This window comes from Candoia aspera, chromosome 6 (genome assembly GCF_035149785.1).
Source record: "Candoia aspera isolate rCanAsp1 chromosome 6, rCanAsp1.hap2, whole genome shotgun sequence".
NCBI lineage: Eukaryota > Metazoa > Chordata > Lepidosauria > Squamata > Boidae > Candoia > Candoia aspera.
Window position 1 is genome coordinate 57,366,088 of NC_086158.1, and position 14,749 is coordinate 57,380,836.

Below are 14,749 nucleotides of genomic sequence, written 5' to 3' on the forward strand. Positions count from 1 at the left end.
TTTCATTCACCAGGACCCTGGCCAAAATCAGATCATCCCCATGTGTAAAAGAACTGTATCACAATGAAACATAAAAATTAATAGTTGCCATGGTGTGGATGGGAGACAGGTTTATCTACAAATGGGCATAGGCATACTTACCAATTTCATGCTTTTGAATTGCTGTTAAGACTCTTTTGAATGAGATAGCAAACCTACTCTGGACCTATTTTCAAATTCTGACAAATAACTCTAGTGACGATAACTTCCTACTTTCTGTAGAAGCTTGGCAAACCTCAGTAACAGAGCTTTGATTTAATGAAATGCAGGCGGAAGGATGCAGACAAACAAACAACTATTACAAGCCCTATTAATCAAAGCTTGATGAAAGATAAATAGGAGGGAAAAATTGAAGGATGACCCTTATGCCACATGCACACCACAATCAGCGATAAAGAGGCTAATAAAGTTCTCCCATTCAAATGAACGCAGCTATAAGAGCTAAATATTTGGTGCTGGTACAGTATTTAAATCATGTAAATACCTGTATCAGAAATAATGATATTCCAGATGAAAACACAGAATGAAGTTGATGGAAACAAGAGAAGTGAGCTAGTAGGGGAAATGCTGCTAAGGGCAGTGTCAGGGCCAGCCTCGCTTCGCAATAAGACACAGACTCACTTAATGGGTATTAAGGATTTCTGGTTTATTGGAATGATAGCTGACAGAACGAAAAACGGGAACGGGGTAGGTAGTGTGGGAGTGCCCCTTTTATACCCTCCTGTGTTACCCCGGGCTTCCCCACCCCTCAATGCCTCGATCCCTCTTGATGGGACCCTTGATGGCTGCCTGGGCGTTTTCCCCGGTGTCTTCTTTGTCTCCCTGCGACGGTTGTGTCCTCCGGGGCACCATGTGCTTCTTATCTTCCTTCCTCTGACGTCTCTCCTTTCAGTTGCTTATGGGTCCATGGGTGTGGGTGCCTTTGGGTGCTTTGTTAATCCCTGGTTTGATTATCTCCTTCCCCTTTTCCTTAATGATCATGATCCACGTTGTGAGGCTCTTTGTGCCTTGCAACGAGGTCATGACAGGCAGATTCTTCACAGGAATGGAAGAGGCAAATGGATGTTAAATAAAAGAGGCGAGAACCATTAAAGTGAGGATATATCTTTTTTTAAAAAAATCATATCTCTAGAAAAGAAGAAATTGGAGGAGTTTCAAAGTGCTTGAACACCTGGTATAGCTCACCACAGTGATTTTATAGCCCATGTGGCAGGATGTGTTAAACAGTTCACTGTTCAACAAAATACAGAGTGGTATATCGCTGCTTAATCCACACATGATTTGATCAAACTGATTGTTGTGATTGTGACTGATAATTCAGATGACACATTTTCCAGATCACAATGTACGCTGGAACAAAGAATTAAGTGTCCACATACATACAAGGGTCAGTGAATATTTGACTAAATATGTGACAGACTATGATAGGATGCAGACTTCCTGCTCTTCCTCCTCACTGTGCAAATCCTTGCAAGAGATGCTTCGCAACATGTAGAAGCATATCCAAAGCATTTCTTTTCAAATCGCTGAAGTACCTATGCCCTTTTCCAGACTCTGCTAACAGAAGTGATCCTGGTTGAAGCTATTTTAATTATTCAAAGAGAGGTGCCTCATACTCAGTCCCACACTAACAGTATTATACTATGCCCCCAGGCCTGGGGGTCAGGAACACCAGGTTGAGCCTGTACATTGGTTATATTGATCTGTGATGAATGAATTTGTTTTTTACCACAGCTGCTGTTTCTATGTGTGCTGTTATTCCTGTTTTTATATTTTCTTTTACGACTGCTAGCTACCCAGAGTCATGAATTTGAGATGGGCAGCCATTTAAAATAAAATAAACAAATAAACAAACAACTATATGTGTAATCCAGTTGACATATACTGTACATTTGCTCACAAGGACAGATATTAAGCAGGAGTATTGTTTACTGGCATGTGGGGGTGTAAGAAAGCAAAGGAAAAGCTTCTGATTAACCTGGAATTTGTAGCAATATATACCAGCATTACATATTTTGTTATTAGTCTCTAACGTGACCAAATGAGAACAGGTTGGGCAGACTGTTCGCTTGTGGAGCCATTTTCTTTTTCTCTAGACCCCAGACATTCTCTAGACCCCAGACCCCAGACCTCCAACTGGAGTCAATATAGTTGCTTAAACATAGTTTAGTGCAATGGCCATAAGTTTAGCATAACTTTTGAAAGGTGGTGGTCACTGGCTTCTATCAACTATTCTCTGGTGACAACTGGCAAGGACACTTAGGAACATGGTTTTGAGAGATGGGCTTTTTTGTGGTAGTCCAGAACTTTTTTTCTGGGGAGAGAAGAAGCATGGTCCCTTCTGATTTAGAGGAATCTTATGAAATTTTTATTGTGGTTAATTTGCGGATGATTTGTATGGATAATTTGCCACTTAGTATTTTATGTGACTATATATTTTACATGGTGTTTTTTTTTGTTAACATTGGTTATTCTAAGCTATCTTGTGAGGATTGACTGATAAAATTAGAGGATACAGTATTGAAGAAAGAAAGAAATGCCAGCAAATCATGAGAACAGAGGATTTTGGCATGAATAATTGCTAGCATTTGAGCTGGAATACATAATATTGTATTCCATAATACAATGATTGTATTCCATAATACATTTGTTTCAAATGTGTCATTTCACTAAGTAGAAAGTACTTTGAAATGATATCTTCCCAAAAAGAATGTCCTTAACATGGGCAAAAACACACTATGACAAAAATGGGGCAGTTGCAATGCAGCCAAAGTATTAATATGTAACAGTACAATAATCAATTTAACTTAGTATTTAACTTAGTCTGATGGATGACCTGGTTTTCCAAAAACACAACTGAGAGAATGACTTTTTTAATAATTTTTTTTGAGGTCTGTAAATTTTTCAGAGTAATGAGAGTAGGCAAAGCAAAAACCCTTGTTTCCATCCTTGCTGTTAATAAGAAAGAAGAATGCACATTTTCCCTTCAGAATCATCTGTCTACTTCTGTTCTTTCCTCAGGATCTATTCTCCTAAACTTGAGACCAAAGGATGTTTTTGCAGTGGTGCTTCTAGCATCTGTGCAGTACCTATGGAAACATGAAAGGGCCTCTCTGCCAGTGCTACATTATTTTTAAGGTTAAATTGAAGAACAGTTCCAAGAAAATCTTCAGCAAAATCATTATATCTGGGACTACTTGCCAGCAGCTATTATTCTGAGCTACCCATCAGTACCAAACCTATTTCCTGCCAGCAGCTAGCATTTATACATCACTTCATTGGATCTGATGCCTAAGATGCCTAGTTCATTGTACAAGAGTCAATTTATTTTATCTGTAGCTAATTAAGCCATCTGTTTGCATTTGCCTTCATAAAAATCATTCATGAGATTCTTCAGAGCTATCATACATTCCCAGTCTTCCCCATGCTGTTACTTTGGCCCAAGAAGAAGACAACATTCAATGGTGTGACAGTATTTCTTTGATAGCTATTGGTTCTAGGGAAAAACATGCAAAAAGACATGTTGTTTGGTCAGGAAAACAGAAATGCCATTAACTGGAACATATTTGTATGCCTTCAGTGGATCCTTAAATGTCATACTTTCTGGCTTATGAGTATCAGATATTCTGAAATTTTTACTCTATCTCCTGTTGTCCACCAAAATCTGCCTCACTAACGTATCTTTATATGCCTCCTTTTGAACAAGTTTACCTTGTTTTACTCAACTTTTCCTCAGGTGGTATCTCATCAGAGGAGATTTGTTTAATATCTATAGGAATCTGAGTTGTTTTCTCACCTTCCAGAAGCAGTCAGAAATGTTTCATGACAAGTGCAGACTCTGAACTTGATACAAATCAAATATGTGGCCTTTATGTCACTTGCTTCTCATATTTCATTCACACACACACACATATTTTTATTCTGTCATCTGTTTTGCTCCAAACGTGCCCTTCCCCGTGATGGCTCTTTTTTACTCAGAAAGCCAAAACAATATCAAACCAAGGTCTTGCTCTGAACGACAGTCACTGAAGCAGAGGTGGCATTATAGAACTAAATATTCTGTAAGAAATGAATCTTAAAAAATGGTTTTGTCTTTGCTGGAAATATGCCAAACTGTTCAATAAAGGCAACAATAAGGGCAATAATGACTTTTTCCAGCAAAGTCATTTACAAGCAGAAGAATGGAAACAAAATGAGAGACAAATAATTTATTCTTCACCCCATTTATTAAGAAAACGGTTTGTTTACTCAAGGAGTAGAAGAAATAATTCTTATACCTATGTACAAATTAATCTAAATTGACTGGAGGAAATTCAGAAGCTTGCTATAAAAAGAGATGTAAGCTAATATTAGTTATGTGTATTCATGATGATTTTTTTTTCTATTTATACACAGAAAACAGAAAAGCTCTAACTGGGTACCACTCCTTCCAATCCAGATCCTCTTAGTTTGTGCAAGAAGACTAAAGGAAGATCATAATCACTTTCAGCCAAATATAAATACAGGCATCCCCATGACCAGGAATTCCAACTGTCCTAGATTTTTGCTGACAAAACAGTCTATAATTGCTTTCAGCCAGTCTCTCATGTGAGATGGAAGGAAGTTGTCTGCACACAATTAAGAGTTTTGAAGGCCTGTATAGTACTAACATCCATCGGAAAAACCCATAGCATGTTTTATTGTGCATTGCCATTGTAATGCTGAAAATAAAAGACTAGCTTTCATATACCACAATCAATGTTGCAATGAGAACTCCACTGTAGTTGACCCATTACATTGTGAGTTTTTGATGGATGTGGAAACTCCTAACATGATAAAGGCAAGTCACACCAAGAGTATTTGAAACCTATGCTGGTGAGAAGTCATCATTAGAACTGTCTTCCTAAATATAGAGGCCTTCCAAAAGTATGAACTTCAGGATTTTTAATCAGCATGGCCAAGGCTAAGAATTTGGGGAGCTTTAGTCTCTGTATCTGGATGTCATCCAATTTGGAGAAGGTGGTTTCACAAAGCAATGGGATGTTCTATGGCCTTGAGAGGAAGGTAAGACTGGTTCTATTGTATGAACCGATTGAGAGTTCCAGTCCCGTCTTAGGCATGAAAGCCGGCAGGGTGACCTTGGGCCAGTTACTCTCTCTCAGCCCAACCCACGTCACAGGGTTGTTTTGTGGGGAAAAGAGGAGGAGGAAGGAGTATTAGGTGTTCGTCGCCTTGAGTTATTTATAAAAATAATAAAGGCGGGATAGAAAATAAATAAATAAATGATACTCCTATATCTTAAAAACCAAGTAATCCAATTTTTCAAAGAAGATCCAGTTATATGATATCCCCTTGTTAGTTTATGTGACTGAACTGAATTAGCCACTTCCAAAGTAATAAGTTGCTAGGCTGTGACAAGATACCCTGAACTAATGTTGAATAAAAAACAATTCTTGCAAATAGTGTATGTATGTAGTGTCTTTCCTTCTTCCATCTGCAGCAGCCTTTCCAGTCCCAATCCATCCTTTTCCCTACCTGTGTTCATTTCAACCTTACCTTGTTTATGTTTGTGAGTACAATTTGGAGAATTAAGCTGACTTTCACTTTTAAAAAATAGCATGCTCTCTCTCTCTTTAGAAAAAAAAAAACTCTTAAAGCTCCTTTCATCTAGACATTGTTTCTACATAGCCAACACAGACTGATTATTTTCAATGGAGTCTTCAAGATATCTATGCATTTTGTTTTTCACATTTTTCTTTTCTCTCATGTTGATACCAGTTAACAAAGCACATTTTAAATAATAAAGAAAATGATCCTTTCCCAAAATAAGCCTTACCAATAAGCCCTGAGTAAGCAAGGAGGCAGTCAGCATAGTTCTCTTTCAGGCAGCTACTAACAGACCGTGACTCAGGCTGGCAGTTTGTGAAAAAATCTGCAAGGCGAGATCTGCAATGTGGTAAAAGAAAAAAGAGAGAGAGAAAGAAAAAAAGAAAAACATATATTTAAAACAACTATTGAACTTCCAGGTGATCTTACCTTTTGCACTTCCTTCTTTCTGTCAATATTTAATTCTTTTTTACGCACGTATACATTCAAACTGTTAAAGGGTTTCTTAGAAAGGAAAGGCACAGCGTTTATCTCAATACTGCATAGCAAAAAGAGTGTGAAGATATAAACAAATGTCGCTCTGAAAATGTACATTTTGATACCCAGCTATATTCCTGCTAAAAAGAAAGAACATTGAATCTAAGAACAGTATGTTCACAGTAAGAGTTTTTCAATCAGAGTTTGAAGTCTATCAGAAGGAAACCCATGTCAGTTCAAGCATATGGGTCAAGTGATCTTGCAATGTGTCATGTTCGCCGTTTCAATGTCTTTGATACATCGTAACGTTTCGCATGTCATTAGCTGGATGCGTGTTTCATCTTTCTCGGGAGGATGGGAGTAGTTATCTTTTGGCTTTGCTTTGGAATGTATTTACATTATCTACTGCGCTCAAGGTTACTTTCCCAGGCTAGCAACTCTGACGATTGCTAGCACCTGTGCCGGGCGGGGCTGTTACGAGGGAGGCGGGATACGTTTGCACCAAGGGTTTAAGTTTGTATTTGGCGCGCTTTTGCTCATTCTCAGCTTTCTCTGTATTTGCCTTTAGTTCCTTAATAAATCAGATTTCATAAAGCAGCCTCTTGTGAGTCTGAGTATTTGGGCTAGGGCAATCATTACATAAAGCTGAGAATCCTAAGATCCTAACTCCGCTGGCCCCTGTCCAGGAAAAGACAAGTTGTCTAACCCTGTGAGGGAGAGCGCCAGCGATGACCGAACCCGACATCATGAGGATGGAAGAAGGGGAACCGGACTCGACCGTGAGGCGGCCCGACCGACCGTCCCAGGGAGGGGAGCTGTCCGCCATCCTAGAAGAGGCGAGCTCCGAGTCGGAGGGTGAAGCCGAGGGTCTGAAAACCGCCCCGGAGACTACCGTGAACTCTCTGGGCGAGTTGGTCACCTGGGATGAGACCCAAGGGGATGCCACGGTGGCGGGGGGCCCATCCTGGAGGCAGAGATACCCATTATCCCCCAACGTGGTGCAGGTGCAGCCAACGGAGGGCTCCCCCACCCCGGATCGGATCCGAGTGCTGGAGTCAAAAATGGACTCGTTAGAAGCTATACTGAAACAGCTGAGCTTAGATGTGACCTCGTTGCGGGAAGTCCGGGAAGAATCAAGCCAACGGTATTCAACCCCTTCGTCCCATGTGCAGTCCCCGGAGCAGCGCCGGCCGGTGCGGAGGCGCGAAGGGGACCAGTCGGTCCAGATGGAAACCGCGGCATCGCCAGGGCGACCGCCCCGGGGCCCCGCGCCGGCGCGAGCCAGGGAAGCACAAACCCCTGCAGCACCGGCGGCGGGGCGCAGCCCGGCGGGAGGCGGGATGAGAGACTTCCCGGTCAAGTTTGATGGGGACCCGACCAAACTCTCATTTTTCTTGACGAATGCTAAAGCCTACATGGAGGAATGGGGGTCGCTTTTCCAATCGGAAAAGGCAAAGATCATTACCATTGCCACTAAACTGAAGGGAAGGCGGCAGACTGGTATGTCCAGATGTGCCAGTCGGAAGCGCCTGAACTGGAAAAATTCGATGAATTCCTCTGGGCATTGAAACAACACTTCGAGGATCCGTTGGCGAAAGAGAGGGCAAAGCGAGCCCTGAAGGAACTTAAGCAGGGGTTCAGATCCGTGGCGGATTATGCTTTGGAGTTTAAAGCGCTGGCTGGGAAGGTGGATGACTGGTCCCAAGCCACCATTATCGAGCTATTCAAGGATGGCCTGAATACAGAGGTGCTGCGCTGGTCCTTGGGGAGGGACGACCCATATACGCTGTACGAATGGATCCTGCTGGCGGGGAGGGCTGAACATGCCCATGAGATCTTCGCCCATCGAAAGACCGCCAAATCAGGGCGGGAGGTGAAGCCAAGCCGCCCATCGAGCACCGGGGGAAAACCAGGACAACGACCCTGGGACGAGGAGCGAGAGAAGCGGTATGCGAAAGGCCTGTGCCTAAGATGTGGTAAGGAGGGGCATCGAGTGGCGGCGTGCCCGAAGGCAAAGGGAGAGGAACGGCTCGGAAAACCGCCGGCGAAGTCCCCTGCCTTGCCGAGGAAGCAGAAAGCCGCGGTGGCTGAAACCGAGGGAGACGATGCGATGTTCTACGAGAAGGAGGGTGAGCCCGAAATCCTGCAGCCGGCGGGAAACGCCAGCCACCTGCTTTAAAGGGCGCCGCAGGGCAGGTGGTGGAAGAAGGGCGCGAGCCTTCATCGGTGAGTGGTAGTTACCGCATTCTCACGGTGAAATTGAAGTTGGGCTCCCAAACCAAGACTGTAGAAGTATGGGCCATGATTGATTCGGGGTGTTCCCGGTGTCTAATGCACCCCGATGTGGTAGCGGCTTTGGAGCTACCTACTTTCCCGTTACAGCGACCCATCGCCTTTACACAGCTGGATGGGTCCATGGCAGGGGGCAAACCGGTCACCCATTTCACAGGGCGGGTAGCCTTGCAGCTGGGCAGCCATCGGGAAGGTTTGTCCTTCGTCGTGGCTCCAGTAGGGGGTCCCTTGGTGGTGTTGGGGGTGCCCTGGTTGGTGCAGCAAAACCCCCAAATCAACTGGGTTTACCGGACTATCACGTTTAGGGATGGGTTCTACCAAGCGACTGAGGGGAAGGGTGCCCCAGAGGAGATGGTGGGGGTTGCGGCAGCTGCGACTCCGCATTGCCCGGCCCCTCCTCTGGAAGGCTTGCCGGCGGATTACAGGATGTTTGCTGATGTGTTCGGCGAAAAGGAAGCCGACCAGCTGCCTCCCCATAGAAAGACGGACTGTGCCATCGAGCTGCTTCCCAACACCCAATTGCCCAAGCCAAAGATTTATTCCATGACACAAAAGGAGTTGACTTTGTTGAGAGACTTTGTGGACAAAAATTTGGCGCGCGGATTCATCGAGCCGGCGAATTCACCGGTGGGGGCGCCAGTTCTTTTTCGCCCAAAAAAGGATGGGACATTGAGACTTTGTACCGATTTCCGCGGATTAAATGCCGTCTCAATTTCCAACAAATATCCCTTGCCATTGATCAAAGACATGTTGGCACATCTGGCTAAGGGAAAGATCTTCTCTAAACTTGACTTAAGAGAAGCATACTATCGTGTACGAATCAAGGAGGGGGATGAGTGGAAAACTGCATTCAATTGCCCGTTGGGAGCCTTCCAGTATAAAGTGTTACCTTTTGGGTTGGCTGGGGCCCCTGGGGTATTTATGCAATTGATCAATGAAGTACTGCATGAACATCTGTTTAAAGGGGTATTGGTGTATTTGGATGATGTATTGATTTATACTGAAACCATGGAAGAGCATGTGGCTCTGGTAAAAAGAGTATTGAGTAAACTCAGATCAGCTGAATTGTATGCCAAACTGTCTAAATGTGCATTTCACCAGACCCAAATTGACTACTTGGGGTATAGAATTTCAGATAAAGGCATAGAAATGGACCCTGCCAAGGTGCAGGCTATCATGGACTGGGAAAGTCCCCGCACCCGCAGGCAACTTCAAAGTTTCCTGGGGTTCAGCAACTACTACAGATTATTCATAAGGGGGTTCGCTGAAATTGCCTTGCCACTCACCGAACTGCTTCGAACCAAGGGTGTGGGAGATACTCGGAGAGTAAAGAATCCAGGGGCGCTGTTGCGCTGGACGCCTGCTTGTCAAACGGCGTTTGAGCGGCTAAAAGCAGCTTTTGTCAAAGAGCCCATTTTACAACATCCTGATCCCTCAAAACCTTTTGTGGTGCAGGCGGATGCCTCCGATTATTCCATTGGGGCATTGTTGATGCAACAAGACGGGACAGGGTGCCTCAAGCCATGTGCCTACTTGTCCCGCAAGTTCTCTGAGACTGAGAGACGTTGGCATGTATGGGAAAAGGAGGCATTTGCAGTGAAAGCCGCATTAGAAGCCTGGCGGCATCTGTTGGAGGGGGCGAATCATCCCTTTGAAGTATGGACTGATCACAAAAACTTAGAGGCTCTTAGTACCCCTCGAAAACTGAGCCCCAAACAGGTTCGGTGGGCTCAATTTTTCAATCGATTCAATTTTCAGTTGAAATTTATCCCGGGGAAAAGGAATTTCTTGGCTGATGCGTTGTCCAGGCAACCTCAGGACTCCGGGGCAGCGCCGGAAGTGGTCAGCACCCTGTGGACAGCGCCCCAATTGGGTATGCAGGCTGTGACGCGTAGCCAAACACGCGCGCAGCAGCCTCCCACTGCGGACGCCGCCCAGCCGAACGCTTTGTCAATTCCCTCCCAGTTGCAACAAAAGTTTCTAAAAGAACTGAAAACGGATACTTGGTTGCTTGCGAATAAAAACAATGTTACTTTTGACCGAGGCTTCGCTTGGAAATCTAATCGCCTCTATGTCCCTGAAAGCCTCAGAAAAGACGTGTTACTACGTTCACACGATGACAAACTGGCAGGTCACTTCGGGTTTGTAAAAACCCTGCACCTGGTTCGGAGACAGTTTTGGTGGCCCACATTACGTAAGGATGTTAAAGACTACATTGCCTCCTGCACTGTTTGTGCCATGTCTAAACGCAAGGTGGGTAAGCCCCAGGGACTGCTGCAGCCGGTGGCTGCCCCTTCTTGCCCCTGGGATGAAATCTCCATGGACTTTATTGTTGAGCTACCACCCAGTCAACGCAAAACAGTCATTTGGGTGGTCAAAGACTATTTCTCAAAACAAGCTCACTTCATCCCTTGCGTGTCCATTCCGTCGGCACGTCAGTTGGCCCGCCTATTTCTTGTACACGTGTACAGGCTACACGGATGTCCCTCACGTTTGATTTCGGACAGGGGCACACAATTTACTTCACAATTTTGGCGTGCGTTCCTGAAATTGTTAGGCACGAAGCAAGCCCTGTCCACAGCTTGGCATCCTCAAACGGACGGGGCCACAGAGGCTTTAAATTCTACTCTGGAGCAATACCTCCGGGCTTTTGTGAATTACCAGCAGGACAACTGGGTTGACCTCCTCCCTTTTGCTGAAGTAGCGTATAACAATGCAGTGCATCAAAGCACTGGCCAAACCCCATTTCGTGTGGCCCAAGGCAGAGACTTTGTCCCTATCCCTGATCTACCGCAACCTACCGGCGGATAGGCCACTCCGGATAATTGGGCAACGCAACTGGCAGACTCCTGGCCAATGATTCAAAAGGCACTAGCTGACGCACAATTGGATTATAAACAGTACGCTGATCGGAAGAGGGCCCCTCAGCCGGCATTTCAAGTAGGGGACTCGGTTTACCTTTCCACCAAGTTCATAAAGTCCTCACAACCTTCCAAGAAACTGGCTCCTAAATTTGTGGGTCCTTTCCCAATTACCGCTCAAATTAACCCTGTGACTTTTAAACTTGACTTGCCTCATAACCTCAAACGCTTACACCCTGTTTTTCATTGCAGTTTGCTCAAACCGACTATTCCTTCTGACCGCTGGCACCGCCAACCTCCACCTCCAACCCCCATCATGATTGACGGTCAGCAACACTTTGAAGTTAAAGAAATTTTGGACTCTAGACGCCTTCGCAATACTCTGCAATACTTCGTTCACTGGAAGCATTTCCCTCATCCAGAGTGGGTCGCTGCACCAGATGTGGCTTCCCCTGTTCTACTTGCCCGTTTCCACTCAGCTTATCCCACTAAACCGGGTCCCTAAGGGTATTTTTAGGGGGGCGGTATGTCATGTTCGCCGTTTCAATGTCTTTGATACATCGTAACGTTTCGCATGTCATTAGCTGGATGCGTGTTTCATCTTTCTCGGGAGGATGGGAGTAGTTATCTTTTGGCTTTGCTTTGGAATGTATTTACATTATCTACTGCGCTCAAGGTTACTTTCCCAGGCTAGCAACTCTGACGATTGCTAGCACCTGTGCCGGGCGGGGCTGTTACGAGGGAGGCGGGATACGTTTGCACCAAGGGTTTAAGTTTGTATTTGGCGCGCTTTTGCTCATTCTCAGCTTTCTCTGTATTTGCCTTTAGTTCCTTAATAAATCAGATTTCATAAAGCAGCCTCTTGTGAGTCTGAGTATTTGGGCTAGGGCAATCATTACACAATGTATGTGTGTCTTGTAATATCTTGCCCCCGGAGTTGAGACGGGTCTGCTTGCTCCCGGACTTCCGGAAGAAATTGAAGACCTGGTTCTGCTGCCTTGCTTGGGATGGGGAGAGTGATAGTACCATCTGGAGGTGGCTGGTGCCATAGCACCCCTTATTGATTATGGTTCCACCTCCGCTTGGATTTTATATTTATTTTCTTATTTATATTTTTAACTATAACTTAGGTGGATATGTTTTTACCTCTATTTTATTGTAAACCGCCCAGAGTCCCCCGTTGGGGGAGATGGGCAGTGATATAAATTTAATTAAATAAAATAAATAAAAATAAACTTAATTGTTAAGTGATTTTTTTCATTACCAGCTACTACAAATGGTTGTGTAACACTTTCACGTGCCACTTAAAACTCCTGCAAGAATTTTACATACAAAGAAGGTGCAGAATTGAATTAACATAGGTGCACTAGGATTCACTCAGATGATGGAATATAAAGATGCCATGGATTGAACGTGCATTCACTACAGCAGTGCTTAACAGAAGCACCAGCGCATAAATCCTGCAAGTGCCACTGTGACAATAATTAAAGAAAGGGATTCTTAAATCTGTGTTGAACAGTAATCCCTAATTATGTACAGGTAGTGCCAAGCCTACTGGGGATTAAATTCAGCATCATAATCCTGAAATTGTGGTTTTCATTATTAGAAGGAAGTCCATTCAAACTTACGGAGTTTCTAGGAGGATCTTTAATCAACATACTATATCATACAGTATTCTTCTATTGTTTAAAAATATATATCACCTTATTTTCTGAATCATCTCAAAATAGTTATCAATAGACAGTAAACATCAATCTAAAGCAAAAACAAAACCAGGAGCAGAAGAAACAGAAATAAATCAAACAAGCAGAATTATCCCCATGATACTGCAATAGTGACTGTTACTAAGTGTTAAATTATTTCTCCTGACCAGGAAGAGATGAAAAAATGTGTGAGTGGGAGTGCAGTCTGGAAAGGCAGTTGAAGTAAGGGTCTGATTGTGATAGAGGGAAGAAGATGAATAAGCAGCAAGATTTGCTCTGGCTTAGGGTTTTCTCCTAACCATTCTTTAAAGAAAATGCAGCAGTAATACCATGCCATATAAAAGCAGATGCTTTCAGATTTCTGGTTTATTAAATCTATTCAGTATGATCCTCAAGGACATATTTGCCTATATTCATATTGTATTAGAACAATATTTCTGATAGACTTCAAGGAAACTAGTGCAGGCTGGTCCCTTAAGTTTTACAAACTTTCTAAGTCCCACCATCAGGGTGTTCTACTGAATTCCATATATTAAAATTAGAAGAGAAGAAGGATTTCTGGTTTTCCTCAGGCAAGACAGAACCCCTGAGTGAAACAGGTGGAGAACTAAAGTGCTTTACTGAATATATTGGTGGTAGCAATGGATGGACGAATCTGCAAAAATGTAATGCACATAAAAGTCAACCGAAAGGAATCTATTCAACCAGAAAACCTAAAAATCACAATTTACATCACATCAAAGTAGTCCAACTAAGCAGAATAATACATATTTCATTATTTTTATAGTTTGCTGTTTCCCTTGGAATTGCATACTACAAAATATCAAAAAGAAGAAATAGGAGAATACTTATTCATAGACAGAAACTATATTGAGTTTGCTTGCATTATTGTTGCTTGTCCAATAGTACTGGGATTTATTTATTTATTTGTTTGTTCATTCATTCATTTTTTCTTTGCTATCCAGGATGGTGATGCATACTAATGCTCATGTATCTAAGCTGAAGCATGGTAAGAAAATAAATCTTGACCCTGCAAACAGGTTTCCTTTGTGTTGTGTTTAATCAACACTCATCAATATTTGTGGACATCACTACAGAGAAGGGTCTCTTTCTCTCTCTCTCTCGTGTGTTGGAGAAAGACAGACTATTCTTGCTTCAAGCTTCTACTTTAAAGGTTGTGACTGAAAAAGAAAAAAGTGAGGAAAAAAGCAAAATGAAATTGTAAGGAGGAAGAACTGGAGTCACCTCCATCTAAGTGCATGCTAAGGCAAGATTTCCCTTTTCCAGATCCATGCTGATATAACTTCAGCAAGACTTGTTGCTCAACTTTATTTTTTCCTTTGAGCACTGTTTCCAACAACTTGTCCCAAATAAATGTTGAGCTGAGTCGCCTATGATTTACTAGATGTCTCTTGACTTCCTTTTAAAATTGGTTGGATCCAGATTCCAGGAACACATAAAAGATATGCTTGTAACATTTCAGCAGATTTTATTATTTATTTATTTACTTAATTTATACACCACCCATGTCATTATAAAGACACTCTGGGTGGCTTACAAATAAAAAGTCATAAAAAACCATTATAAAAATACAAAAGATAGAAGAAGATAAAAGAGGAAAACTAAAAGGAGGTGAGAATATCTTCAAACCACCAAACATCCCCAAGCTATTGGCAGAGCCAGGTCTTGATGCTCTTCCTGAAGGCCAGAAGAGTGGGGGCCAACCTCACCTCAGGGGGCAAGACTTTCCACAGGGTGGGGGCAAGAGCAGAAAAGCCTCTCTCCCTTGAC

The 14,749-nt window shown here is 43.3% G+C and overlaps 1 protein-coding gene across 1 annotated transcript in view; it reads right to left on the reverse strand.

Moving 5' to 3' along the window:
- The window catches only part of GFRA1 (GDNF family receptor alpha 1), a 256,846-nt gene that overhangs the window by 52,116 nt on the left and 189,981 nt on the right, over positions 1-14,749 (reverse strand). The window contains exon 5 of the mRNA XM_063307209.1: positions 5,855-5,964. Within this exon, the coding sequence (XP_063163279.1) occupies positions 5,855-5,964 (110 nt within the window). The remainder of the gene's footprint in view (positions 1-5,854; positions 5,965-14,749) is intronic.